This window comes from Trachurus trachurus, assembly GCF_905171665.1.
Source record: "Trachurus trachurus genome assembly, chromosome: 11".
Classification (NCBI taxonomy): Eukaryota; Metazoa; Chordata; class Actinopteri; order Carangiformes; family Carangidae; genus Trachurus; species Trachurus trachurus.
In genome coordinates, this window is record NC_139904.1 from 797,622 (window position 1) to 824,002 (window position 26,381).

Consider the following 26,381-nt stretch of genomic DNA (forward strand, 5'->3'; position numbering starts at 1 on the left):
AGGTGAAACAGAGAGAAGAAATGTGAGGGGAAGAGAGAGAGAAGGGTTGGAAAGAGAAGAAGTGAAGAGACAGAGGTGGAAAGAGACGGAGGGAAACACTGGTGATAAATGAGAGAAATAGCTAAGAGTCAATGTGTGTGCGTGTGTGTTCATGTTTATTGTTAATTGTTTACAGAGGAACGATGAAGACAGTTGTTGATAAAACATCATCAGGTGATGTGACTACCTGTTTTCATCAGAGAGCTCCGTCCATAGTTCAGGTACTTCTTCCCCCACTCAGGACAAATCTGGTTCAGGTAGTTGTCGTATTGTGCTGCCACAGCTTTGTTATTGTCCCACTTGTGTTTAGTGATGACAGACTGTGGTGTTGGAGCGATCCAGGTCTTTGTCTTCAGGTCAAAGACTAGCCAGTCTTCTCCATCATAACCATCCTGCATATATCCAGAGACCTCCTGAGTCTCATCGTCCCACTCACAGCCGTACATCCACTGGAGAACATGGAGACCTGAGACAGACAGAGGTTTGTAAACACAGTGAATTTCACCTCAGTCATTAACAGCTGATTTCACATCTGTACACACACACACAAATTGTTACTTTCATTATTAATTTATCTTCTTTTTCTTCAGTTAATCTATTTATTGAACTGAAATCTTCATCTTGCTTAGTTTGCTTGACACTGATGGGTAATTAAATTTAAAATATGATTTAAAAGACAAAAAACTGCAAATAATCATATAAAAGAAACCGAAACACATTTGCAGAGTAAAAGACTTAAATCATTATTTGATTATTGAAATTGCTCTGATCAATCACACTGTTCAACACTATATAAATGCATAATACAATAAAATAAAACTTTATTGTCCACCATCGTGGAAAATTGTCTTTGGCTCACCGTAAAAGAGATACATATTTCATTAAAAACACAGTTAATAAGGAAACAGTGTTTAGTCAAAGTTAATCTGATCTAATGTGTAACTCTACTGTTCATGAACACACTGATCTCAGTACAGTGACATCACCAGAGTTTGTTGTTGTTTATTTCAGCTCAAACCAACAGGAGGCTGCACTGAACCTTTAAGAGGACACGACATAAAACACACTGATGGAGAGAGTCAGTCAGTGTGTTTGTGTGTGTGACTCCAGAGACAAATTATAGCTGCTGCACAGCAATGGTCGGGGCCGGGCAATTTTTTTTTATAGACAAAATTGGGTAATTTGAAAGTGAAAGTTGCAAAGCCGTAGCACATATAGTTGATCTGTTATGAATGTATTTTTAACCAGCTGTTCATCACTTCACCGCTTCGTTAACCAGCTGTTCATCACTTCACCGCTTCGTTAACCAGCTGTTCATCACTTCACTGCTTCGTTAACCAGCTGTTCATCACTTCACCGCTTCGTTAACCAGATGTTCATCACTTCACTGCTTCATTAACCAGCTGTTCATCACTTCACTGCTTCGTTAACGAGATGTTCATCACTTCACTGCTTCATAACCAGCTGTTCATCACTTCACTGCTTCATAACCAGCTGTTCATCACTTCACCGCTTTGTTAACCAGATGTTCATCACTTCACTGCTTCGTTAACCAGCTGTTCATCACTTCACTGCTTCGTTAACCAGATGTTCATCACTTCACCGCTTCGTTAACCAGATGTTCATCACTTCACTGCTTCATTAACCAGCTGTTCATCACTTCACTGCTTCGTTAACCAGATGTTCATCACTTCACTGCATTTTAACCAGATGTTCATCACTTCACTGCTTCGTTAACCAGCTGTTCATCACTTCACTGCTTCGTTAACCAGATGTTCATCACTTCACTGCTTCATAACCAGCTGTTCATCACTTCACTGCTTCATAACCAGCTGTTCATCACTTCACCGCTTTGTTAACCAGATGTTCATCACTTCACTGCTTCGTTAACCAGCTGTTCATCACTTCACTGCTTCGTTAACCAGATGTTCATCACTTCACCGCTTCGTTAACCAGATGTTCATCACTTCACTGCTTCATTAACCAGCTGTTCATCACTTCACTGCTTCGTTAACCAGATGTTCATCACTTCACTGCATTTTAACCAGATGTTCATCACTTCACTGCTTCATAACCAGCTGTTCATCACTTCACTGCTTCATTAACCAGCTGTTCATCACTTCACCGCTTCGTTAACCAGCTGTTCATCACTTCACCGCTTCGTTAACCAGATGTTCATCACTTCACTGCTTCATTAACCAGCTGTTCATCACTTCACTGCTTCGTTAACCAGCTGTTCATCACTTCACCGCTTCGTTAACCAGATGTTCATCACTTCACTGCTTCATTAACCAGCTGTTCATCACTTCACTGCTTCGTTAACGAGATGTTCATCACTTCACTGCATTTTAACCAGATGTTCATCACTTCACTGCTTCATAACCAGCTGTTCATCACTTCACTGCTTCATAACCAGCTGTTCATCACTTCACCGCTTTGTTAACCAGATGTTCATCACTTCACTGCTTCGTTAACCAGCTGTTCATCACTTCACTGCTTCGTTAAACAGATGTTCATCACTTCACTGCTTCATAACCAGCTGTTCATCACTTCACTGCTTCATAACCAGCTGTTCATCACTTCACTGCTTCATTAACCAGCTGTTCATCACTTCACCGCTTCGTTAACCAGCTGTTCATCACTTCACCGCTTCGTTAACCAGATGTTCATCACTTCACTGCTTCATTAACCAGCTGTTCATCACTTCACTGCTTCGTTAACCAGCTGTTCATCACTTCACCGCTTCGTTAACCAGATGTTCATCACTTCACTGCTTCATTAACCAGCTGTTCATCACTTCACTGCTTCGTTAACGAGATGTTCATCACTTCACTGCTTCATAACCAGCTGTTCATCACTTCACCGCTTTGTTAACCAGATGTTCATCACTTCACTGCTTCGTTAACCAGCTGTTCATCACTTCACTGCTTCATTAACCAGATGTTCATCACTTCACTGCTTCATAACCAGCTGTTCATCACTTCACTGCTTCGTTAACCAGATGTTCATCACTTCACCGCTTCGTTAACCAGATGTTCATCACTTCACTGCTTCATAACCAGCTGTTCATCACTTCACTGCTTCATTAACCAGCTGTTCATCACTTCACCGCTTCGTTAACCAGATGTTCATCACTTCACTGCTTCATTAACCAGCTGTTCATCACTTCACTGCTTCGTTAACGAGATGTTCATCACTTCACTGCATTTTAACCAGATGTTCATCACTTCACTGCTTCATAACCAGCTGTTCATCACTTCACTGCTTCATAACCAGCTGTTCATCACTTCACCGCTTTGTTAACCAGATGTTCATCACTTCACTGCTTCGTTAACCAGCTGTTCATCACTTCACTGCTTCGTTAAACAGATGTTCATCACTTCACTGCTTCATAACCAGCTGTTCATCACTTCACTGCTTCATAACCAGCTGTTCATCACTTCACCGCTTCGTTAACCAGATGTTCATCACTTCACTGCTTCATTAACCAGCTGTTCATCACTTCACTGCTTCGTTAACCAGCTGTTCATCACTTCACCGCTTCGTTAACCAGATGTTCATCACTTCACTGCTTCGTTAACCAGCTGTTCATCACTTCACCGCTTCGTTAACCAGATGTTCATCACTTCACTGCTTCATTAACCAGCTGTTCATCACTTCACCGCTTCGTTAACCAGCTGTTCATCACTTCACCGCTTCGTTAACCAGATGTTCATCACTTCACTGCTTCATAACCAGCTGTTCATCACTTCACTGCATCTTAACCAGATGTTCATCACTTCACTGCTTCATAACCAGCTGTTCATCACTTCGCTGCTTCATAACCAGCTGTTCATCACTTCACCGCTTTGTTAACCAGATGTTCATCACTTCACTGCTTCGTTAACCAGCTGTTCATCACTTCACTGCTTCGTTAACCAGATGTTCATCACTTCACCGCTTCGTTAACCAGCTGTTCATCACTTCACTGCTTCGTTAACCAGATGTTCATCACTTCACTGCATCTTAACCAGATGTTCATCACTTCACTGCTTCATTAACCAGCTGTTCATCACTTCACTGCATCTTAACCAGCTGTTCATCACTTCACTGCTTCATAACCAGCTGTTCATCACTTCACTGCATCTTAACCAGATGTTCATCACTTCACTGCTTCATAACCAGCTGTTCATCACTTCACTGCTTCATAACCAGCTGTTCATCACTTCACTGCTTCATTAACCAGCTGTTCATCACTTCACTGCTTCATAACCAGCTGTTCATCACTTCACTGCTTCATAACCAGCTGTTCATCACTTCACTGCATCTTAACCAGATGTTCATCACTTCACTGCTTCATAACCAGCTGTTCATCACTTCACTGCTTCATAACCAGCTGTTCATCACTTCACTGCTTCATAACCAGCTGTTCATCACTTCACTGCATCTTAACCAGCTGTTCATCACTTCACTGCTTCATAACCAGCTGTTCATCACTTCACTGCATCTTAACCAGATGTTCATCACTTCACTGCTTCATAACCAGCTGTTCATCACTTCACTGCTTCATAACCAGCTGTTCATCACTTCACTGCATCTTAACCAGATGTTCATCACTTCACTGCTTCATAACCAGCTGTTCATCACTTCACTGCTTCATAACCAGCTGTTCATCACTTCACCGCTTCGTTAACCAGATGTTCATCACTTCACTGCTTCATTAACCAGCTGTTCATCACTTCACTGCTTCATAACCAGCTGTTCATCACTTCACTGCATCTTAACCAGATGTTCATCACTTCACTGCTTCATAACCAGCTGTTCATCACTTCACTGCTTCATAACCAGCTGTTCATCACTTCACTGCATCTTAACCAGATGTTCATCACTTCACTGCTTCATAACCAGCTGTTCATCACTTCACTGCTTCATAACCAGATGTTCATCACTTCACTGCTTCATAACCAGCTGTTCATCACTTCACTGCTTCATTAACCAGCTGTTCATCACTTCACTGCTTCATAACCAGCTGTTCATCACTTCACTGCATCTTAACCAGATGTTCATCACTTCACTGCTTCATAACCAGCTGTTCATCACTTCACTGCTTCATAACCAGCTGTTCATCAGTTCACTGCTTCATAACCAGATGTTCATTACTTCACTGCTTCATAACCAGCTGTTCATCAGTTCACTGCTTCATTAACCAGCTGTTCATCACTTCACTGCATCTTAACCAGATGTTCATCACTTCACTGCCTCATAACCAGCTGTTCATCACTTCACTGCTTCGTTAACCAGGTGTTCATCACTTCACTGCTTCATAACCAGCTGTTCATCACTTCACCGCTTCGTTAACCAGCTGTTCATCACTTCACCGCTTCGTTAACCAGCTGTTCATCACTTCACTGCTTCATAACCAGCTGTTCATCACTTCACTGCATCTTAACCAGATGTTCATCACTTCACTGCTTCATAACCAGCTGTTCATCACTTCACTGCTTCATAACCAGCTGTTCATCAGTTCACTGCTTCATAACCAGATGTTCATCACTTCACTGCTTCATAACCAGATGTTCATCACTTCACTGCTTCATAACCAGCTGTTCATCACTTCACTGCTTCATTAACCAGCTGTTCATCACTTCACCGCTTTGTTAACCAGGTGTTCATCATTTCACTGCTTCATAACCAGCTGTTCATCACTTCACCGCTTTGTTAACCAGGTGTTCATCACTTCACTGCTTCATAACCAGCTGTTCATCACTTCACCGCTTCGTTAACCAGATGTTCATCACTTCACTGCTTCATTAACCAGCTGTTCATCACTTCACTGCTTCATAACCAGCTGTTCATCACTTCACTGCATCTTAACCAGATGTTCATCAGTTCACTGCTTCATAACCAGATGTTCATCACTTCACTGCTTCATAACCAGATGTTCATCACTTCACGGCTTCATTAACCAGCTGTTCATCACTTCACTGCTTCATAACCAGCTGTTCATCACTTCACTGCATCTTAACCAGATGTTCATCACTTCACTGCTTCATAACCAGCTGTTCATCACTTCACTGCATCTTAACCAGATGTTCATCACTTCACTGCTTCATAACCAGCTGTTCATCACTTCACTGCATCTTAACCAGCTGTTCATCAGTTCACTGCTTCGTTAACCAGCTGTTCATCACTTCACTGCTTCATAACCAGATGTTCATCACTTCACGGCTTCATTAACCAGCTGTTCATCACTTCACTGCTTCATAACCAGCTGTTCATCAGTTCACTGCTTCATAACCAGCTGTTCATCACTTCACTGCTTCATAACCAGATGTTCATCACTTCACTGCTTCATAACCAGATGTTCATCACTTCACTGCTTCGTTAACCAGCTGTTCATCACTTCACCGCTTCATTAACCGGATGTTCATCACTTCACTGCTTCATAACCAGATGTTCATCACTTCACTGCTTCATAACCAGATGTTCATCACTTCACTGCTTCATAACCAGCTGTTCATCAGTTCACTGCTTCATAACCAGATGTTCATCACTTCACCGCTTCGTTAACCGGATGTTCATCACTTCACTGCTTCGTTAACCAGCTGTTCATCACTTCACTGCTTCATTAACCAGCTGTTCATCACTTCACTGCTTCATAACCAGCTGTTCATCACTTCACTGCTTCATAACCAGATGTTCATCACTTCACTGCTTCGTTAACCAGCTGTTCATCACTTCACCGCTTCGTTGACCGGATGTTCATCACTTCACCGCTTCGTTAACCGGATGTTCATCACTTCACCGCTTCGTTAACCGGATGTTCATCACTTCACTGCTTCGTTAACCAGTAGTTCATCACTTCACTGCTTCGTTAACCAGCTGTTCATCACTTCACTGCTTCATTAACTCATTGGCTGCCATTGACGTCGATAGACGTCAATTGCGTTTTTCAACGGGAAGGGCTGGAGGAAGGTCTGGCGGAGCTTGTCCATCAATATCAGGCTTGTAAACTAGTGTAAAGATGTGTAGCGGCCTGTAGGGGGCAGCAGTGCCCTCTTTGGATGAGAGATCAGCATGTATTACGGTATGAGAAGGAGAAGCGAGATGACAAGAGATATGCTAAAGAAACTTATGCACGGAGCCTATGTGTTCCGCACGTCGGCACATTATGTACCGTGTGTGTCGCGGTAGTTCGGAGAGGAAGAGGGTCGCGATCGTGAGAAAATGACGGAGATCATTGAAAAAGACACCGACGCTGGACACCGGCGATCAAGCCGGGCCGAGCGGCCGGTGAGAGCAGCAGCTGACGGTGCGTCACCACAGACCAGAGCCCAGCTCAACTGACGGCTCGGTGGACGTGACCCGAGCGATTCCGTCCGGATCAACCAGGAGCAGCAGAGACCCGTCCCCACGCTCCAGAAAGACATGAAGGTAATAATATAATACATCAATGGTAAAAATAATAAAATAAACTAACTTGCTAGCGAGCTAACTTTTACTGCTTAGAGAAGGGCGGATCGCTTTGATCGGAAAGGTTAAAAAAAAAAAAAAAAAACTCCACATCACACTTGACTACATCTATAAGAGATATATTTTTATGGTAATTCTATATATTTCTATAATTTACAGGTGGTGGATGGAGCAGTGGTCGACCATGGGGCAGAGGTCATGTGACAGCTACAAACGTACAAAAAAGTTAATGCATTTTTACTGATATTTGTAAATAAATTATTATTTTGCCATCAAAAGTCCTTTCTCAGTGTTGTTTTTGTTGTTTTATAGAAGGAAAACACTGTTCAGATGTGTGAGGTGTCACTAAAGCAAAAAATATCAACGTCAAAGTCACTGTTCTGCTTGACATGTTTCTTTCCACAAAAAGCTCGTTTTCTCAGTGTTTTGGTCAAAAACTGCTGTTTTTGGCGAAACCAGCCTACGTTCTACTGCTGTTTACAAAAGAACGGAAAAAGGTAGAAACAAACTTTTTTTTTCCTATTGAACAAAGAGAGTCTACTTTTCTCTTGGTAGTTTCGGTGTTTATATAGTCATAGAACACAATATTCTGTGGGTCTTATAAGATCGTTCAAAATGCTCTAAAACGGCTGGCAGTATGGGGCTCTCTGCTCTGAAAATGGCTGGCAGCCAATGAGTTAACCAGCTGTTCATCACTTCACTGCTTCATTACCAGCTGTTCATCACTTCACTGCTTCATTAACCAGCTGTTCATCACTTCACTGCTTCATAACCAGCTGCTCATCACTTCACTGCTTCATTAACCAGCAGTTCATCACTTCACTGCTTCATTACCAGCTGTTCATCACTTCACTGCTTCATTAACCAGCTGTTCATCACTTCACTGCTTCATAACCAGATGTTCATCACTTCACTGCTTCGTTAACCAGCTGTTCATCACTTCACTGCTTCATAACCAGATGTTCATCACTTCACTGCTTCGTTAACCAGCTGTTCATCACTTCACTGCTTCATAACCAGCTGTTCATCACTTAACTGCTTCATAACCAGCTGTTCATCACTTCACTGCTTCATTAACCAGCTGTTCATCACTTCACTGCTTCATAACCAGATGTTCATCACTTCACTGCTTCATTAACCAGCTGTTCATCACTTCACTGCTTCATAACCAGATGTTCATCACTTCACTGCTTCATAACCAGATGTTTAGTTGGTCTAAAGTTTCTCTGTGAGGTTGCTGTTGGTGACATGAGGTTCAGTCTGTGAGCTGATGTTCCTCTGCAGTGACCTCTGACCTTCACACTCAGTCTGCTCTGTTTCCTCCTCCGTGTGTGTGTGTGTGTGTGTGTGTCATTAACACTACAGTAACTTGGATTGTCAACATTCATTAGTGAACTGTAACCAGGTGTTTACAGGTTACATGATGTGAAGCCTGCAGAGCTGGTTCAGGCAGATAACTCAGGCTGCACTCATCCTGATCAGCTGATCAGTCACATCCTCCTCTAAACAGGACGGCTACTAAACCCCCAGTTCACCTGCTCATCCCTGGCTCTGCTGCTGCTGCTGCTGCTGCTGCTGCTGCTGCTGCTGCTGCTGCTGCTGCTGGTTCTCATCTCAGAGTTGTCTGACTGAAATCTTATTTGTGTCAGAAGTTAAATGGAGGTTTTTGAAGAGCAGCCTGGATTATTAGATATTAATATCTATAGAGGTAACGATCACTTAATGTTGATGCACCACTGAGGCCTATAACAACATATGGGGCAACATTTAAAGTCTCCAACATGATGTCAGCAGGTGAATTATCTACCTGCACAAAGAAGATGAATTGTGTGACTGTTGGTGATTTTGTCAGAGTGTTTGTCTTTTTGTTTTTCTGTTGTCATTAGTTTGACAACACGAGTCATAAAAATATTGTGGTGGAAAATTGCTATGATGGGTATTCTCCTTGTAATAAGAGGTAACATAGTCTTTGAAGTAGTTATAGTAAGACCATGTAATGTAGCAATCCTGTTCACTCCATTAGTGGAGACATTTGTGTACTGACCATAATAAACCTGGAGGCAGAGGAAGGATGAACTAGGATGACCCATGGACAACCTTGTTTACTAACTGATCTAGGTTGTAAATTCCTATAGGGAAACCAACAACTGGGGCAGCCATTTGTTGAGTAACACATCTGTTGGATTGTTTTATTGTCTGGGAAGGCTAGAAGTGCTTGTAGTAATGAAGTAACCAGAGTCATAAAGTGGGGTATAAGAAGGGACAGCAATCTCTGTTCTTGGGGCACTACTCTGAACTGCTACCTGCCATGTAGTTCTGTGTTCTGTTCCCTTCTCCCCTTCTCTGTGGAGAATGGAGAATAAACTTGGGTGCATGCTACCTCTCCTGTCTTGTTCTTTGACTCGCCACCGGCAGGACCAATATTTCCACGACAATATATTTAATTGTTACTGTGTGAGAGGAAGCTGCTGAACAAGACCCAGACCTGAAACCATGATGATGATGAGATTCTGATACGAGGGCAGAGGATGTTGAGACAGAATGTTTGTAAAAATGTGTCACACAAATAAACTTGTCTTGTCTCATAATAAATCAATTCTTGATGAGTGACTAAACGACACAATCATTTCCCTGTGTGTGTTATTTGAACATTATGGGCCTCATTCACCAATATCTTCTTAAGAACCTTCTTAGATTCTTTCTTAAGTTGTTCTTAAGAAGTTCCTTAAGAAAACCCTACGTCAGATTCATCAACGCGTTCGTAAGCCTCAGAATTGTTCGCAGCTGTGTTCCTACATTGATGAACGCCATCTCCTCGTAAGTTGAGGGCGTGTGCCAGGTGAGTCTAATTAACATATGATTAGCATAGGTAACGGCCCATCAATGCCCGTAAAAGGGCATGAGACTGCAGGGCTGTGTGCACACAGAACCCACAGGCACTGAGCAGAGAAGGTGAAGTGAGAAAGAAAGTTGAAATGCTCAAATGAAAATCTGGGAGGGAGCACCAGACTCCAAACGTAAAAAGAACTTAAAGGGACAACGAGGAGTTTCTATTCGGTTATAAAAAAGTCTCATATTAATGTGGATGAATCTACGTTACCACTTGTTAATGGTCCATTTTAGATAAATCTATGGTTTTGTCTCTATGGTTATTTTGTTATTATTAGTGGTGGTGGAAATGCTGGGCGAGCCGACCAGCGTTTATTTACTTTCGGTTTCGTGGCGAGTCATGAGAATAACGCCGCCGAATCTCCGTTTATGGTGGGAACTACGACGGTATGTGATCGTCTTCCAACCTCTGACTTTAATTCTTGATGAATGAAAACATGAGTCCGTCTTGCGCCGGTCAAAATAATTTTACGGTGCGGAGGCTCATAAATGTAGTGTGGAAACGCTTCGCTTTTCCAAAACTCCTCGTTGTCCCTTTAAGTAGTGAAGTGGCGCTACTGCGGCAGGAATGAAACAAAGAAACAAACAAAAGGCTTAGCCTATATTTAGTTTATATTTTTATATTTATATTTAGGCTATATTTAGTAGCGTCAGCAGTGGATGCAGCTCTTCGGTTGTTATCAGAGAGACCACACTCTCACGTGTGCCATCATAAATATCATCATATTATCACATATGAAAAAAAAACTGTTGTGTGTAGTGTGAACACTGATCATTGCACAGGTCAGGTGTTGGTTCCTGCTTCGGCCTTCCGGCCTGTCGCACCTCCTCCGGTGCCAGTGTGGGCAGCTGCAGGGTCGTCAGCTGGAGACCGCCGTTCACTGATGTTTTGCCCCCTAGACCAGTACATCTCCGGGCGGGGGGGCAGTGGCTAATGGGGACGTCTCCCCACCACCCCTGCACAGTGTTTCCCCCAGAAAATGTGTTAGTTAAGGTGGTGTGGGTGGGGGGGGTGTGCGCAAGCGGATCGATTGATTGGCGAGGGGGGGGTCGGTGCGCCGTATTAAGTTTCGCTTTCACCATGCGCGCTGCTGTTATGCATGTGCGCTTCTCTGTGGTGTGTAGAGCAGGGGTCTTCAACGTTTTCCAGGCCAAGGACCCCCAAACTGATGGAGAGATGGAGCGGGGACCCCCTACTTATATACAGTATATTGTATAAAATTGTGTTTTATATTTAACTGGTCCTGTAGTGCCATACAGGGCCGTTGTATAGGGGAGAAAGGTGATGATCATTATAGGGGCCCAGCGCCCAGTAGGGCCCACAAAAACCCCAGTAGTCTAATCTTTGTATGACTGAATTATTCTGCATAAGACCCTGACTGATACTGCTGCATTAGCATCAAAACAAAGTAGGCTAAATAAGAAATGATAATAGATACGTAAAAGTGGAAAAGTCAGGGGGCAGGGGCCCACTTTAGTATACTTTCAGGGGGCCCAGGATTCCTAGCAACGGCCCTGGTGCCATATGCCAAAAGTACCATGTTATGAACTATAAATCACGCTTTTTTTAGGAGTTTGGCTGGTCATGGGACTTTTCGAAGGGACTTACATAAAAAACATATGCCATGCCATCTATGATCACAACAGGTCACAACTACGCTCGTGGTAACTGAACGCTGCTACTACACCAATGAAAGAATTACTAAACCATAAAAAGACAGAGAAAACAAAGCAGTGTTTCCCCTACTTTGTTTTTTTCTCTGGCTTTTTATGCATTTATTTTGAAAGGGCAGCTGGAGAGAGACGGGGGCGCGGAGAGAAAGTGAGAGGGGGGGTTGACACGCAGCGATGGGACTGTCGAAGGGTCGCTGCAGCGGCCGTGCTCTACCAAGACATATGACGCTCGCGACTCACCCCAATCGTCAGCGCCGAGGTCACTGGGGCTGATTCTGAGAACTTGTACACCGGGCGCGCCGTGTCATGTCTCGGTTCCACGGAGCGTTTCAGTGACGGCCTGACGCTCCTGCATTGTTGCTGCGCTATGAGCAGACGTGGCGGCGCGCGTTAATGTCACCGTCGTGTGTGTGTGTGCTGTGAATATCGCTACATTTTTATTTTTTTAAGACGTTAGTTTAGGCGGCAGCTCTTTGTTGTTAAGGCGGCCGCCTTAACAGGAAAGCGCTGCGGGAAACCCTGCTGCAGCTGCCCTTAGACAGGTGTTTGCCCCCATCTGCTGTCCTTCCTCTGGAGCCACAACCAGTAGCTCGCCTTCTCAGCCTCATCTCCCAGCTCCTTCACAGCTTTCCGCAGCCTTGCCCCGGTCATCCCAGCACTGCGGAGCAACTGCACTACCGCCTTGCCAACAAAACCCCTGCTTCCGACCTCCACCGGACATACCCTGGGTTTCCAGCCAGCCTCTTGGCACTCCGCTGCCAGCTCGGAGTACTTGAGGTATTTCCTCTCGTGGGCTGCTGTCATGCCCTCTTCCCAGGGGACAGTGAGCTCAATCATCAGGACTGACCTCTCTACAGGTGACCACATGACTATGTCTGGTCTGAGCGTAGTTGTCATGATCTCTCTCGGGAAGACTAACTGCCTTTTGAGGTCGGCCAGCATCTGCCACTCCTTGCCCGGTTTCAAGATGGTAGATTCCTGCATGGATGTTCTGCTCCTCTCGCCTGGTCTGACAAAGGCGGCTAGCACAGGCCTTGTTGGTTCCTGGTTATGGTTCGCTGCCACTTACAGTAAGTGCGCTGTTACAGCCCGCAATTAGGAAAAAAAAAATCATATCGGCAGCTGTATGCCCCCCCCCCCAAAAAAAGAGAAAAAAGCAACTGATATGAATTGAGTGTCTATAATGTTTTTTAAGAGACTGCAATGATTTGTCAATTATTATTATTAATATATATGATTATTAAAAACATCATAAAAGATAAGAAAATAATTCTTATTCAAATCATATAATATCATACAACTGCAGAACAAAAGAAAACGCTAAAATCGGTTATTTTTGCAGAAGTCTCAGCACCTAAAAGTGCGTAAGTATACTCCTGACTGTTCTTAGATTTTGTTCTTAGTTGAGAACAAATTCTGGATAAGAAAACATTCATGAATGCCACAGTCTTCGTAAAAACTTCGTAAGTAGGACTTAAGAACGGTTCGTGAATGAGGCCCATTGTTACTAAAGTTAAACAAGAATCCAACAGAAACCTCCTGGTTCCTATTCAGTGTTATTAGTTATTCTGATCTCATCTATTGGAGGCAATACATTAATGATCTATTATGGGATGGACTGAAACACGATTTGTGTGTGTGTGTGTGTGTGTGTGTGTGTGTGTGTGTGTGTGTGTGTGTGTGTGTGTGTATGTTTACTACAACCAGTGAAACAGAACCAACAGATCTACAAACCTCCAGTCTGGTTGAAGCGCTGCTTTGCAACGTCAATGTTGTTTTTGTAGACCTGCTGGTGACCCTGAAATTTTCCAGTCTCCCTCTCCCAGTACTGTGTATCTGCTGCTGTTGCCTCCTTCATCCAGTCCTGTTTGGGTTCAGCTTTCTGAGTGTTGCTGTCGTAGCGGATCATCTCAACATCATCAACCAGACCAACAACCACAAACTCTGGGAAGTTTGGGACTTGAGAGGACGAAGTGTAGAAATACTTCAGAGAGTGAGTCACTGGAAGAAAAAGAAGAAGAAGAAGAAGAAGAAGAAGAAGAAGAAGAAGAAGAAGAAGAAGAAGAAGAAGAAGAAGAAGAAAAAGTTAACAACATGATTTTAGTTTTCAGAATTCCTGAACTACAAGTCAAGAACACACAGTAGGACAATTAAGACTTCTCTTTGAATGTCTTAAAGGGACAACGAGGAGTTTTGGAAAAGCGAAGCGTTTTCACACTACATTTATGAGCCTCCGCGCGCACCGTACATTTCTTTGACCGGGCGCAAGACGGACTCATGTTTTCATTCATCAATAATTAAAGTCAGAGGTTCAAAGAGGATCACATACCACCGTAGTTCCGACCATAAACGGCGATTCGGCTGCGTTATTCTCATGACTCGCCACGAAGGAAACGCTGGTCGGCTCGACCAGCATTTCCGCCACCACTAATAATAACAAAATAACGATAGAGACAGAACGATATATTTATCGAAAATGGGCCCATTAACAAGTGTGGGTAGCGGAGATTCATCCACATTAACGTGAGACTTTCTTATAACCGAATAGAAACTCCTCGTTGTCCCTTTAAGATATTGAACAAATTGCCAATTTGGTCAAATATTTAGATAATGCTATCATGTTTTGTAAAATATATATATACAGTATATATATATATATTTATTTTTTTTAACAGCAAAATGTTTCATCAAACATTTCCATCAACACATATGTATCGTTATTCTCTCTTAGTTCTGTTTTCTGCAGTTTCTTGTAAAGTATGAGCCAACATAAACATTTATCCTGATAAAGCTACAAAAAGCTGCCGCGCATATAAATGCTTATTTAGTGAACAGTAGGTCTATAAGTAAACTAGAGGTGATAGAGCTTTTCAGTCCGTTGCTCCAAAATGGTGGAACTCTCTTCTGCCGACACTTACGTATCTGTTCAGGCGGGCATTTCAATAAGCCTGGTACTGTGTTGTTTTGTTGTACGTCTCTTTCAATTGCTGCTTTGTAGTTATTTACTTTGTATAGCTAGCTAATAATGGTATGATGTTTGTATTTTTTATGTATCTGTGAAGCACTTTGTGAGTCTTCTCTCTCTGAGAAGTTCTGTATAAATACAATTTTACTTACTTTTACTTATTGTTGTTTCATTTCATTTCACTTATTTTTGTTAAGAAGCATGTTGTTGATAGTTTATTTGGTAAATGTTGCTGTTATTCTCACATTAGAAGTATTTTTCATACATTTAAATTTTGTCATACATTTTAATTTAACTAAAGTCATAATATGTGGAAATTAGAATCTGGTTACAAATTAGTTTGACATTTAGTTTGACACTGAAAAACAGGTGAAGTGATTACAAATATAATCAAAGAGAGTGTTACGGCTAAACTGAGACCAATAAAAACAATCAGCCGCGGTGGGCTGAACACGGGAGAAATAGTTGACGCGCACACTTTGCTTTACTCTTGCTCTCAAAGCACCTTTATTTCCATATCACGGCAACACAGAAGCTCCAACTGCTTCCAAACGTCCGCGCAAGGTTAATAAGGGAAGCACAATGTGATGTGATAGCGCAGCGATCAACAGAAAGTTTCACCCCCGTGGCTCACCCCACGCCATGTTCAAACGCCAACTGATGAGACCAGGTGAGTACAATCACAAGTAACCACGGATCACACGCCCACAGTGACACACCCCTACCCACGCACCAATGCAGTGTTCACATCCACAACCAAACACACACAGACTTACATACGGCTCCTACATTCCGGCCCCTAATTATTTAAGGCAATAATTACACAATTATAACATGTAGGAGACCAAACTTAAGGTTAGCAAGATATCAACATCACACTCAAAAATATCTCTTACCCATGACCTACGATTTATGGCAAATAGTCCCGGTAATCATACAAATCAGTCCAAGTCCATTCACGTGCACAAATGTCCAAGTCAATACAAACTGTCCATATTCAGAGTCCATGCAGCTCTTCTGACTCCTCCGCCTCTTGAAGAAGGCACACCTTGGTGATGGGCCTGTCCAGATAGCTGCTCCTAGTCTTGATGCGGACCCGACGCACAAATCCTCCTCTGTCAGGGTCTGCCCGCACAATCCTTCCAGTAAGCCATGAATTACGGGGAGCCGAGTCGTCCACGATGATCACAACATCCCCTGGCATGAAGTTTCGTCTGGTGCTCTGCCACTTCTGGCGTTCCTGAAGCTGGGGCAAATACTCCTTGACCCAGCGTTTCCAAAACAAGTCGGACATATACTGCACTTGTTTCCACCGTCGACGAGCGTATATGTCCTCCCTTTGAAACACTCCTGGTGGCAATGCAGGTTTGGACTTGAGCAGCAGCAGATGATTCGGGGTCAGCGCTTCTAAGTCATTTGGATCAGTGGATGCCTTGGTTATAGGGCGGCTATTAATAATAGCCTCAACTTCACAAAAGACTGTACAGAGACACTCTTCATCCAGATTCTGTGTTCTCAAGACAGAATTCAACACTTTCCTCACAGATCTAATCAATCGCTCCCACACTCCGCCGTGATGTGAACCAGTGGGCGGGTTGAAAATCCACTTGATTCCCTTCTGAAGGAGTGTGTCATTGATCTGGGCATGGTTCCATTTTCCGACAGCTTCCCTCAACTCACGCTCAGCTCCGATAAAATTCGTGCCATTATCGGAACGCAACTCCAACACCTGACCACGTCTTGCAATGAACCGTCTAAGGGCGTTCACAAAGGAATCGGTGTCTAAAGACGATGCCAGCTCCAGGTGTATAGCTCTCATCGCAAGACATGTAAAAATTACACCGTACCTTTTCGCTGTTCCCCTTCCCCGTTTGACCTCAAACGGTCCAAAGCAATCCACTCCCACTCTGGTGAATGGAGGCTCATCAGGTGACACTCTGTCCTGGGGAAGATCTGCCATGCGCTGATGTCCTGGGGCAGCATGTAATCTACGACAGACAACACACTTGGATAAAGTCTTCGTTATTGCAATGCTCGCACCAGGAATCCAATATCTTTGGCGTAACTTTGCCAACATGTGGTTACGCCCACCATGACCTGTCTGCAGATGTACATGATGTAAAATGAGGTCAGAAATATGAAGATCCTTGGCCAGTATAGCCGGATGTTTTGCCTCATCCGGCATGGCTGTTCTGCTAAGTCTGCCTCCAACTCTTAGAACACCTCCTTCGAGTATGGGATCAAGCTTGCAAAGGTGACTGGTCCTCTTCACACCCTCTCTCTTTTGCAAACTAGTTATCTCTTCTGGAAACCGCTTCCTTTGACAAAAACAGAGAATTGCGGTTTCTGCCCTGTCAAACTCTTCAAGTGAAAGAGGCCCGAGGGCAGCACGAGCCTTGACACTCTGCATCTCCTCTTCTATCTTCTTCTTGAGCTGTTCTTCATCCAGGCCAGATTGAACCTGAACAGCTTTCAATTGCTTCCTCCTTCCAACAAGATCCCACAGCCAACTCTTGAACCTGAGAAGCCAGCCCACCATCCTTTTCAACCTGATCCAAGAAGAGAAATGATTCATAAAGCTCATAATGATGTCCGCCTGCTCATTAGCTTGGATAGCATTCACAGAAATGACAGTCTTGATCTCAGGATCTTCTGAAGAGACATTTCCTGACAAATCAGGAGTTATTGGCCATTTCATTTCAGGTTCGACAAGAAACTTAGGCCCAGACACCCAACTATCGCTCTTTAGGAAGGACTCAACCTTGGCTCCTCTTGAAGCCAAGTCTGCAGGATTGCTGGATGTATTCACATATCTCCACTGAGATGAGTTAGTCGAAGCAAGTATCTCTGAGACCCGATTTGCAACAAATATCTTGAACCTTGATGTTTCATTCCTGATGTACTTTAATACCGAGGTACTGTCAGTCCAAAAAATGGACTCCTGCAGCGGCATTTTCAACTCTTTCCTCCACAACTTATCCATTCTGCTCGCAACCACCGCAGCTGTTAACTCCATGCGAGGGATGGTGATCGATTTCAATGGAGCTACACGTGCCTTTCCCATTATAAAGGCACTATGTGCCTGTCCACAGATGTTATGCAGCAACAGGTAGGTCACGGTTCCATACCCATCCTCACTCGCATCTGCAAAGTGGTGGAGCCGAGCAGAAGCAACTTCCCCAAAGTTGAGAGGTTTTAAGCACCTGTCGACCTTAAACTCCTCGAGCCGATGTAACTCATTTAGCCAGGCCCTCCACTCCTGGGCCACAATGAGGGGCAAGGCATCATCCCAACCAAGCTGTCGCCTACACAAGTCTTGAAGAATCCTTTTGGCGGATAGCACAACGGGCGCTAGCAATCCCAAAGGATCGTAAATAGAGCTGACAGTGGACAAGATCCCTCTCCTTGTTAGAGGTCTGTCCCGGAGCGTGATTTTAAACTTGAATGAATCTGACTGGACACACCATTGTACCCCTAAGGCTCTTTCCATAGGCAAGATGTCATTGTCCAAGTCCAGATCCTTCACCTCTATAGCTCTTTCCTGTTGAGGTATGGCAGCGATGACAGCACGTCTGTTGCTAATCCATTTAGTGAGCTTGAAGCCTCCTTTAGCACAAAGCGCGCATAGTTCTTCATAAAGTGAGACTGCCTCCTCTTCTGAACCAACAGACACAAGGCAGTCGTCAACATAAAAATTATGCAACACAGAATCAACTGACCTTGGACTGAACTGTTCCTTGTTGTCATCTGCACACTTTCTTAAAGCAAAACTTGCACAACTTGGAGAGGATGTGGCGCCAAACAGATGTGCAACCATTCTATACTCCACCAGATCCTGGCCATGGTCTCCATCCGGCCACCAAAGAAACCTTAAGAGGTCTGTGTCAACACTTGGTACTCTGACCTGATGGAACATAGCCTCAATGTCCGCCATTAGTACTACAGGCTCCTTTCGGAATCTGGTTATGACCCCCACCAGCGAGCTAGTCAGATCAGGGCCCTGGACGAGCTGGGCATTTAGAGATGTTCCCCGGAATGAAGCTCCACAGTCAAAGACCACCCTAATCTTTCTCTTCTGTGGGTGGTACACACCGTGGTGAGGTATGTACCATACCCTACCGTCACAGCGCTCCAGATCCCCGGCTGGGACACTCTCAGCATAACCTTTGGAAATTATGTCACTCATGAAGTTGGTGTAGTCAGCATGGAATGAGCTGTCCCTGTTAAACCTCCTTTTGAGACTCAGAGCACGCTGTTCTGCAACAGTTCTGTTATTAGGCAATTTGACATCATCTTGTCTCAAAGGTAAACCAACACTGTAATGACCATCCACCAATGTGGCAGACTTGTTGACCAACTTCATGAAATGACAGTCTTCTTTCGATAATCCAAGCTGTTCATCCTGTGCACATTCAGGGAAATCGGCCTTTGTTTGCTGCTCCCACAATTCCTCAAGTCTTGAAACAGAAATCCTATTGACAGTGGCATGTCGTGGCATACAAGCAGCGTCACTGCCGAAGTCTCCTCTGAGAGGACCGTTTACAGTCCAGCCTAACACAGTTTTGACTGCGTATGGACCTCCGTTCGTGCTCCGAACAACCTCCCATGGCTCTAGAGCAATAGGAACATTAGTACCAATCAGAAGATCTACCCCTGAATCGATCTCCGAAATTTTCACATGTTCCAGGTGTGGCCATCTTTGAAGGTCTTCCTGTCGAGGAATGTTACCTTGAAGGACAGGCATGCTTTTCTGGGTGAATATGTCAGGCAGCTCACAGAAACAATCTGTGTCCAATCCAGCTACCTCCAGGTCTGAAACAATGTGACTATCGACAGCTTTCTCCTGACCCATTGTCCGTAGGAGAATAGCTGTTCTTCTCCCTGTGAGATTCAGCTTGTTCATGAGCATTTCAGTACAAAATGATGCAGAACTCCCAGGGTCCAGGAAGGCATAAGTGATCAATATTTCATCTCCTTTCTTCGACTTCACTTGAACAGGAAGTATGGAGAGTGTACAGTCGCGATCACCGGCCCCAGTAAGCCCGCTAGATTGTACCGAGATTAAAGCCCTTCTGTTAGCTGTCTCTGGCCCCATGTTAGCTTGCTCTGAAACAGCTTCCTTTTCCTTAGAATGAATATGCAACATGGTAGGATGTTTCAGATTGCATACTTTACACGAAAGACGCTTACGACAATCTTTGCTCCTGTGCCCAATGCACAGACAGCCAAAACACACCCCATTATGTTTCAAGAAAGACATTTTTTCACTGTGTGACTTCCTTTCCAATAGACGACACAGATCCAGGGCATGTCCAGCACCACAAAACAAGCAAACCTTTACAACAGCTGAGGCCCTTTCCCTCCTCATACTGGCCTCGACAGTTTTGTCCAATGTAGCGACGGTGGTAGCGAAGCTACTTCCTTTTGCTTTAGAATAAGGTTGGGATTTATAATTCCTCACATCCTTTCTTACTGCTGTTTGAGAATCCTGAATATCTCCAAACAGTGGGTCACTTGCAATCTTTACTTGTTTTTCAATAAATTCAACAATGTCACAAAAGGTCACTCTGCGATGGAATTTATCCTGTAACTCACAGGCAACGTTTCTCCATCTATCCCGGAGTTTATAAGGCAATTTCTTAATGACTGTTTGCATATTAGCTGTAACGTCCAACTCATGCATGGCACCTACCTCTCCCATGGCATTGCAGCATCCTCGTAATAAAAAACTATATGCCTGCAGGGCTTTCACGTCCTCAGGTTTCAAAACTGACCATGTGAGGACCTTCTCCATGTAGGCAGAAGCAATTTTTAAAGAATTGCCAAAATGTTCTTGCAACAAAGATTTAGCTTTGGCATATCCTTGATCATGAGGCATATGCTGACAGCTTCTAACCAGGTCCTTGGGCTGGCCTCTGGTGTACTGCTCAAGAAAGTATAAGCAATCTTTAGCACTGTGCGTCTTGTCTTCGATACTATGTTCAAATGCCCTCATGAAGGTTTGGAATTGTAAAGGATCACCATCAAAAATCTGAATGTCCCGTCTTGGAAGAAAAAAGAGAGACTGCTGCTCAACCAACAAGGATGTAATTTCATTCTGTTTCTCCAAGACCGTTATTAAACGATTATGATCCATGGTATTTTGCATCACAGGTACAGGATTTTCTGAGTTCAACTGAAACTGATGACATGATCGTGTACTTTGTATTTTACCTTGTTGCACCTTTGGCTCCAACCCATTTGACCATGTGACTTGTGACTGCAGCTCATTCCTTTTCTCCTTAGGTCTCGCATCCAACAAATGTGAACGTGGCCGGTCACCTATTGGCATATACTGAGATGGCTGTTTAGCTACCACAGGCACAAATGTCTCAGCATCAGCATTCAGTTTTGGAGCTCTCCTTTGTTGTCTCTCCAAATATGAGTTCATTCCGTTAGATTTAATGCTGGAAACTCTAGAGCCTTCAGAGGCCTTTAACACTTTAACTTTAGCTATTGATGCAGCTAATTCCATATCCAAATCAAGCTGCTCTTTCTTTTTTCTGAGCAGCTCTTCTTGCTCTTCCAAAGCATGTTTGTCCTTTAAAAGGCTTTGGCGAGCAAGGAGGGCCGCCATGTCTGCCTCAGCTTTAATACGTGCTGATGAGGTAGATGAAACACAGGACTTACTTCCTGCTGAACTGAAAACTGCTTTTCCTTGAGGTTCTACTTGCAACATTGGAAATGCTGTCCCTCGGTTCAACATCATCTACTGTCACTGCAATCCCCGCACCATTTTCAGAGTGTTTAGATAAATCATTTCCATTAGTTTTTACATCAAATGGTTCAATGTAAGGTGGATGTAACTGAGGCGAGGTGAGGACATCATCTGTGCTCATTTGTGCAGCACTTTGATTAGATTGTCTACTTGCATCAGAAAGCCACCCCCTTACATTGTCTATAAAGCCACTGTTATGCTTAAGTATACCAGGTGTTTTGTTTTTCTTGTTCCTCTTGAGGAAGCAACTGAATCACAGCTTCATGAAGTTGGCTTGCATCCTCAAGCAACACAGATAAGTTTGCAAGATGAGACTGAACACTTGGCGCATTATCTTCATTTTGCATAAGTTCTTTAATTTTCTTTATAGCGGCTTTAATTTTATTAACCTTAGCTTGACGATCTGTTTGAAACGTTTGTATTTGATTTTCCAATGCTTTCACAGAGAGTTTTATTATTCGTTTTTCAATTCCCACATTAACATCAGGACATGAAGAAGATCTACTTAAATCCATGTTCATTTATGAATTATCAAAACATCCATGCACAGCCCAAAACATTATAGATCACACACAGCGCTTTAATGGCATGAATACGTCACAGGAAGCCTTGCATACACACGAGCGATAACGATCCACAAACAGGCAATTGCGTCACGTATTCCCCGCTGAACTGCCTATAGAAAACTATCTAAACTCACCCTAGTCTTCTGTGCATACTAGCGGTGGGTATTTATGTACCTATATACCGTTAGTCTTGAACAAGACAAACTGTCTTAGAAAAAGAACTACGGCGGCACTCCCGAGCCAATGGCTCCACCCGCTTGATGACACGAAAATAACAAACGGCTTAAAACAAAAAAGGAGTACAACCACCTTATGTGGTTACACTGCTAAAGCCTACCAGGGGAATTATTTAGGCTACTTCGCAAATATGACCTGTTGTGTGTGTGTGTTTGTGTATGCGTGACCATACCTCCGCTCCCGTAGCTGTGATGAATGAGCCGCACGGGCGGGCTGTGAATGAATGAAAACCTACTATGGCGATGAATGAACTGGTGCGTCTCTGCGCGCTCCAACTTCCTTGTTTGAAGCGTTCCAGAATGATCCCAGGAATCCAGCGTAAACGAAACTTTCCGTGGATCAACACTTCGGTAACCTTTCTGTTGACTAATGTTACGGCTAAACTGAGACCAATAAAAACAATCAGCCGCGGTGGGCTGAACACGGGAGAAATAGTTGACGCGCACACTTTGCTTTACTCTTGCTCTCAAAGCACCTTTATTTCCATATCACGGCAACACAGAAGCTCCAACTGCTTCCAAACGTCCGCGCAAGGTTAATAAGGGAAGCACAATGTGATGTGATAGCGCAGCGATCAACAGAAAGTTTCACCCCCGTGGCTCACCCCACGCCATGTTCAAACGCCAACTGATGAGACCAGGTGAGTACAATCACAAGTAACCACGGATCACACGCCCACAGTGACACACCCCTACCCACGCACCAATGCAGTGTTCACATCCACAACCAAACACACACAGACTTACATACGGCTCCTACAGAGAGTATGTGTGATCAGGATGTTACAGCCATAAACTAGTGAAGATATTACAGTTTTTCTCGATTGTTTACACACATTTTCTGAAAGCATGCCTCATACTCTCAGAACTCTACACACAAATCCAAAAACTCACACACAATGGGCAAAACCCCTAACTTCTCCTGCAAAATGAAACTTTACATTCAAAACAATGTTATTTATTCTCAAAATGCTATTTTAGTCTCAAATGACACACACAAACCATCATATGACTAGACATTTATAAGAACCAGTTGAACACTGATGTGCTCAGTGTAAAACACTATGATGAATGGAAAACACTTCTACTCCATTCCTCATAATGACTTAGGTTTTTTTTTTTTACTGTAACTACAGACAGTACATAAATGTGTTGTAAAATTTTAGAATATTGTTTTCATACTCAGAACACTCAAATACACCTTAACAAATGAAATGCGTGAAGACGCGACCGAGGTGGTCGTGTGACGATGCAGCCGTGCTGATCTGACCACAAAAAAAAAAAAAAAGAGTTGCTCGGGGTTAGCTGGTTTACGGCCGAACAATTGTGAAAGACTGAACACATAATTTTGACAAGATAAGACTATTGTAACATGTAGCTCACCTAGTAGAGCAGCACTCTTTATAGTCTAAGACTTTGTTCTAGTCTAGGTTCGAATCCCTCTATCTACATGCAATTTTGGTGATCAATGCATTTTCTTTTGTCATCATCATTATGATCACTGCTATATATATATCGGTGTGTGTGTTTGTGTTGTGTGGCCTCTCTCCTGTTTGGTTTCTCTCTTTTTGGTGTCAGTCCATCACTGCCTGTTACTGTATGTTGCCCTTTTTTGCTAAAGCTCTGACTGCTAATTGTAAAACTGTGTGACAGGTGTTTACCCATGTGATGAGTCAGTGTGCATAGTAGGGAAACTAACTTTAGAATTTTGAATAACAGTGTGTTACTCGTGAAAACAAGAGATTTTCTTCATGAAAATTGTGCCAAATGCAGAGAACTGTGTGTAGTGTTTTGAAAAAAGTGTGTTATAGAACTGCAAATTGAGTGTAAAGCAGGAATTGTGCTTGTAGTTTAGCAGATTTGGTCAAGGGAGTTGGTGCATGAGTTAGATGTTGAGGCCATTGTGTCTCAAGTACCAAAAATTGTGTGTAAACAATCAAGAAGAACTGTAACATTGGAAGTTTAATCAGTATCTAAGCAAACAGCGCCACCAACTGACTCGTGTAGTTTACATGAATCTAAAAGCTGAGTTGAAGCCTGATGATAGGAACTAGACACTGAGCAGGTGATTTTATCACTTTCATCATAAAATAAATAAACAACATGAAAAATTAAAAGCTTTAAATCCATCATGTGCAGTTTAACACTTTGTAATCAGATCTAGTTTACACGTCTGTCTCTCTTTTCATCGCTTATCTGAACTTGTGTGCCCTAATAATTAGGCCAGAACTCATTATTGATCTTAATAAATTGATCTAGAATAAAACCAGAACAAAATCATGGTCCTGATAAAAACAAAAACAAAAATCATATTGTTTAATATTCAGACTCAGAGAACAGAGTTTTCCTTTGGCCAAAGCGGATGAATCACTAAGTTAATAATAATATAAGTTAATATAACCACCATGGATCACTGAGCAGCAAAGACACTGACAGCTACTGACTCTTTAACATGAGATATTTACTTTTTATTATATTTCTATACTTTATGAGGGAGTTATTGGAGAAAAAAAACATTGAATATAATTTTCTTACATGCGCACATATGACATTTCTCATTTTACAATCAAACTAAATATGTAACTCACCTGCCGTGGCTCCGTGTATTCCCACCAGAACCAGAAGAAACAAAGTCTTCATTGTGATCGAGTGAAAACTGGAGAATAACTGGTATTTTTCTTTGTCTCCTAGACCTAGAGGACCGACTGTCCTGCTCCAACACTCAACACCAACTACAGAGGGAAAACAGAGGCGCGTTAATATCCTCCTCCATCTGAACCAATGAGAATTCAGTCTGAGCGTCTACGTCACTTATATCTGGGTAGAACAGACAGAGTGAGGTTAGGAACGAAAGTGAAAGTTAAAGTTGTAGATTTCAGCCTGTGACAGAGGACAGAGACTGAGAGGAGACTGGACCTGAGTCTGTCAGTGTGTTCACATGGTCATAACTAAACTATTTAACTTCATCTGATCAGAGGTTTTATTCATCATGTTCAGGTTCATGTGACGTGATGAACATCTGGGACAGACATGGCAGACTGTTGCACTAGGAGCTGGTGTAGCTGCAGGTTTTCTTTCCAGCCAAGCAGCAGCTCAGCAGACTGGACTCATTAAATCAGCTGATCTCAGTCTTCAGACAGTTCACTGGTCAAACTGTCTGATCTTGTTTGGTTGGAACAGAAACCTGCAGCCACACGGCCTTAATTACCCAGACCTGATCTGGGAGGTCAAAGGTCACTGAGCTATAGATCTGATACTCTGAGGCTTTTAGGAAGACATTTGTGTTATTTTTATGTTATTAATATAGTTATTGTTTTATTATGATGTGACGGTCCCTGTTTAGAAACAACTCTGATCAAACATCAAATATAAAAACCTGGAGTTGTTCCAGTGATGTGACAGTAAATGTGGTGAAGAGCGCCCTCCTGTGGATCAAAGCTGCAGCTGATGTGTCTCACTGTGGACTGAAGGACAAACAAATAGTAACAAGGGATTTATTATAATGATCTGTTTGCTGTCAAATGTGGTCATTAAAAGAGATAATAAGTATCTTATGTTGTAGAGTTTCAGTCCTGTACATTATTAATGTGGGCTGTTTAATAATAACACAAGACAGTGAACATGAAGCAGTGATTTACTTCAGTGTTTGACTCTGGGATGAAAACGAGAGTGAAAGACCTGAGAGCAGAACGAGTGGTGAAGCTGTAGAAGACAAACCTCAGATCAGATCAGCTGCTCTCTGTCCTACAGACCATAAACGCTGCTGAACGCTGCAAAGTCAACTGCTGCAACAACACAAACTC

General features: G+C 43.1%; 1 protein-coding gene across 1 annotated transcript in view; it reads right to left on the reverse strand.

Annotated features, from left to right (window-relative positions):
* The window catches only part of LOC310993991 (major histocompatibility complex class I-related gene protein-like), a 28,488-nt gene extending 3,164 nt beyond the window's left edge, over window positions 1-25,324 (reverse strand). The window contains exons 1-3 of the mRNA XM_083982489.1: window positions 25,167-25,324; window positions 13,789-14,055; window positions 227-505 (exon numbers count right to left, since the gene is read on the reverse strand). Of these exons, the coding sequence (XP_083838615.1) occupies window positions 227-505; window positions 13,789-14,055; window positions 25,167-25,218 (598 nt within the window). The 5' untranslated portion in view covers window positions 25,219-25,324. The remainder of the gene's footprint in view (window positions 1-226; window positions 506-13,788; window positions 14,056-25,166) is intronic.
* Window positions 25,325-26,381: the final 1,057 nt, after the last annotated feature.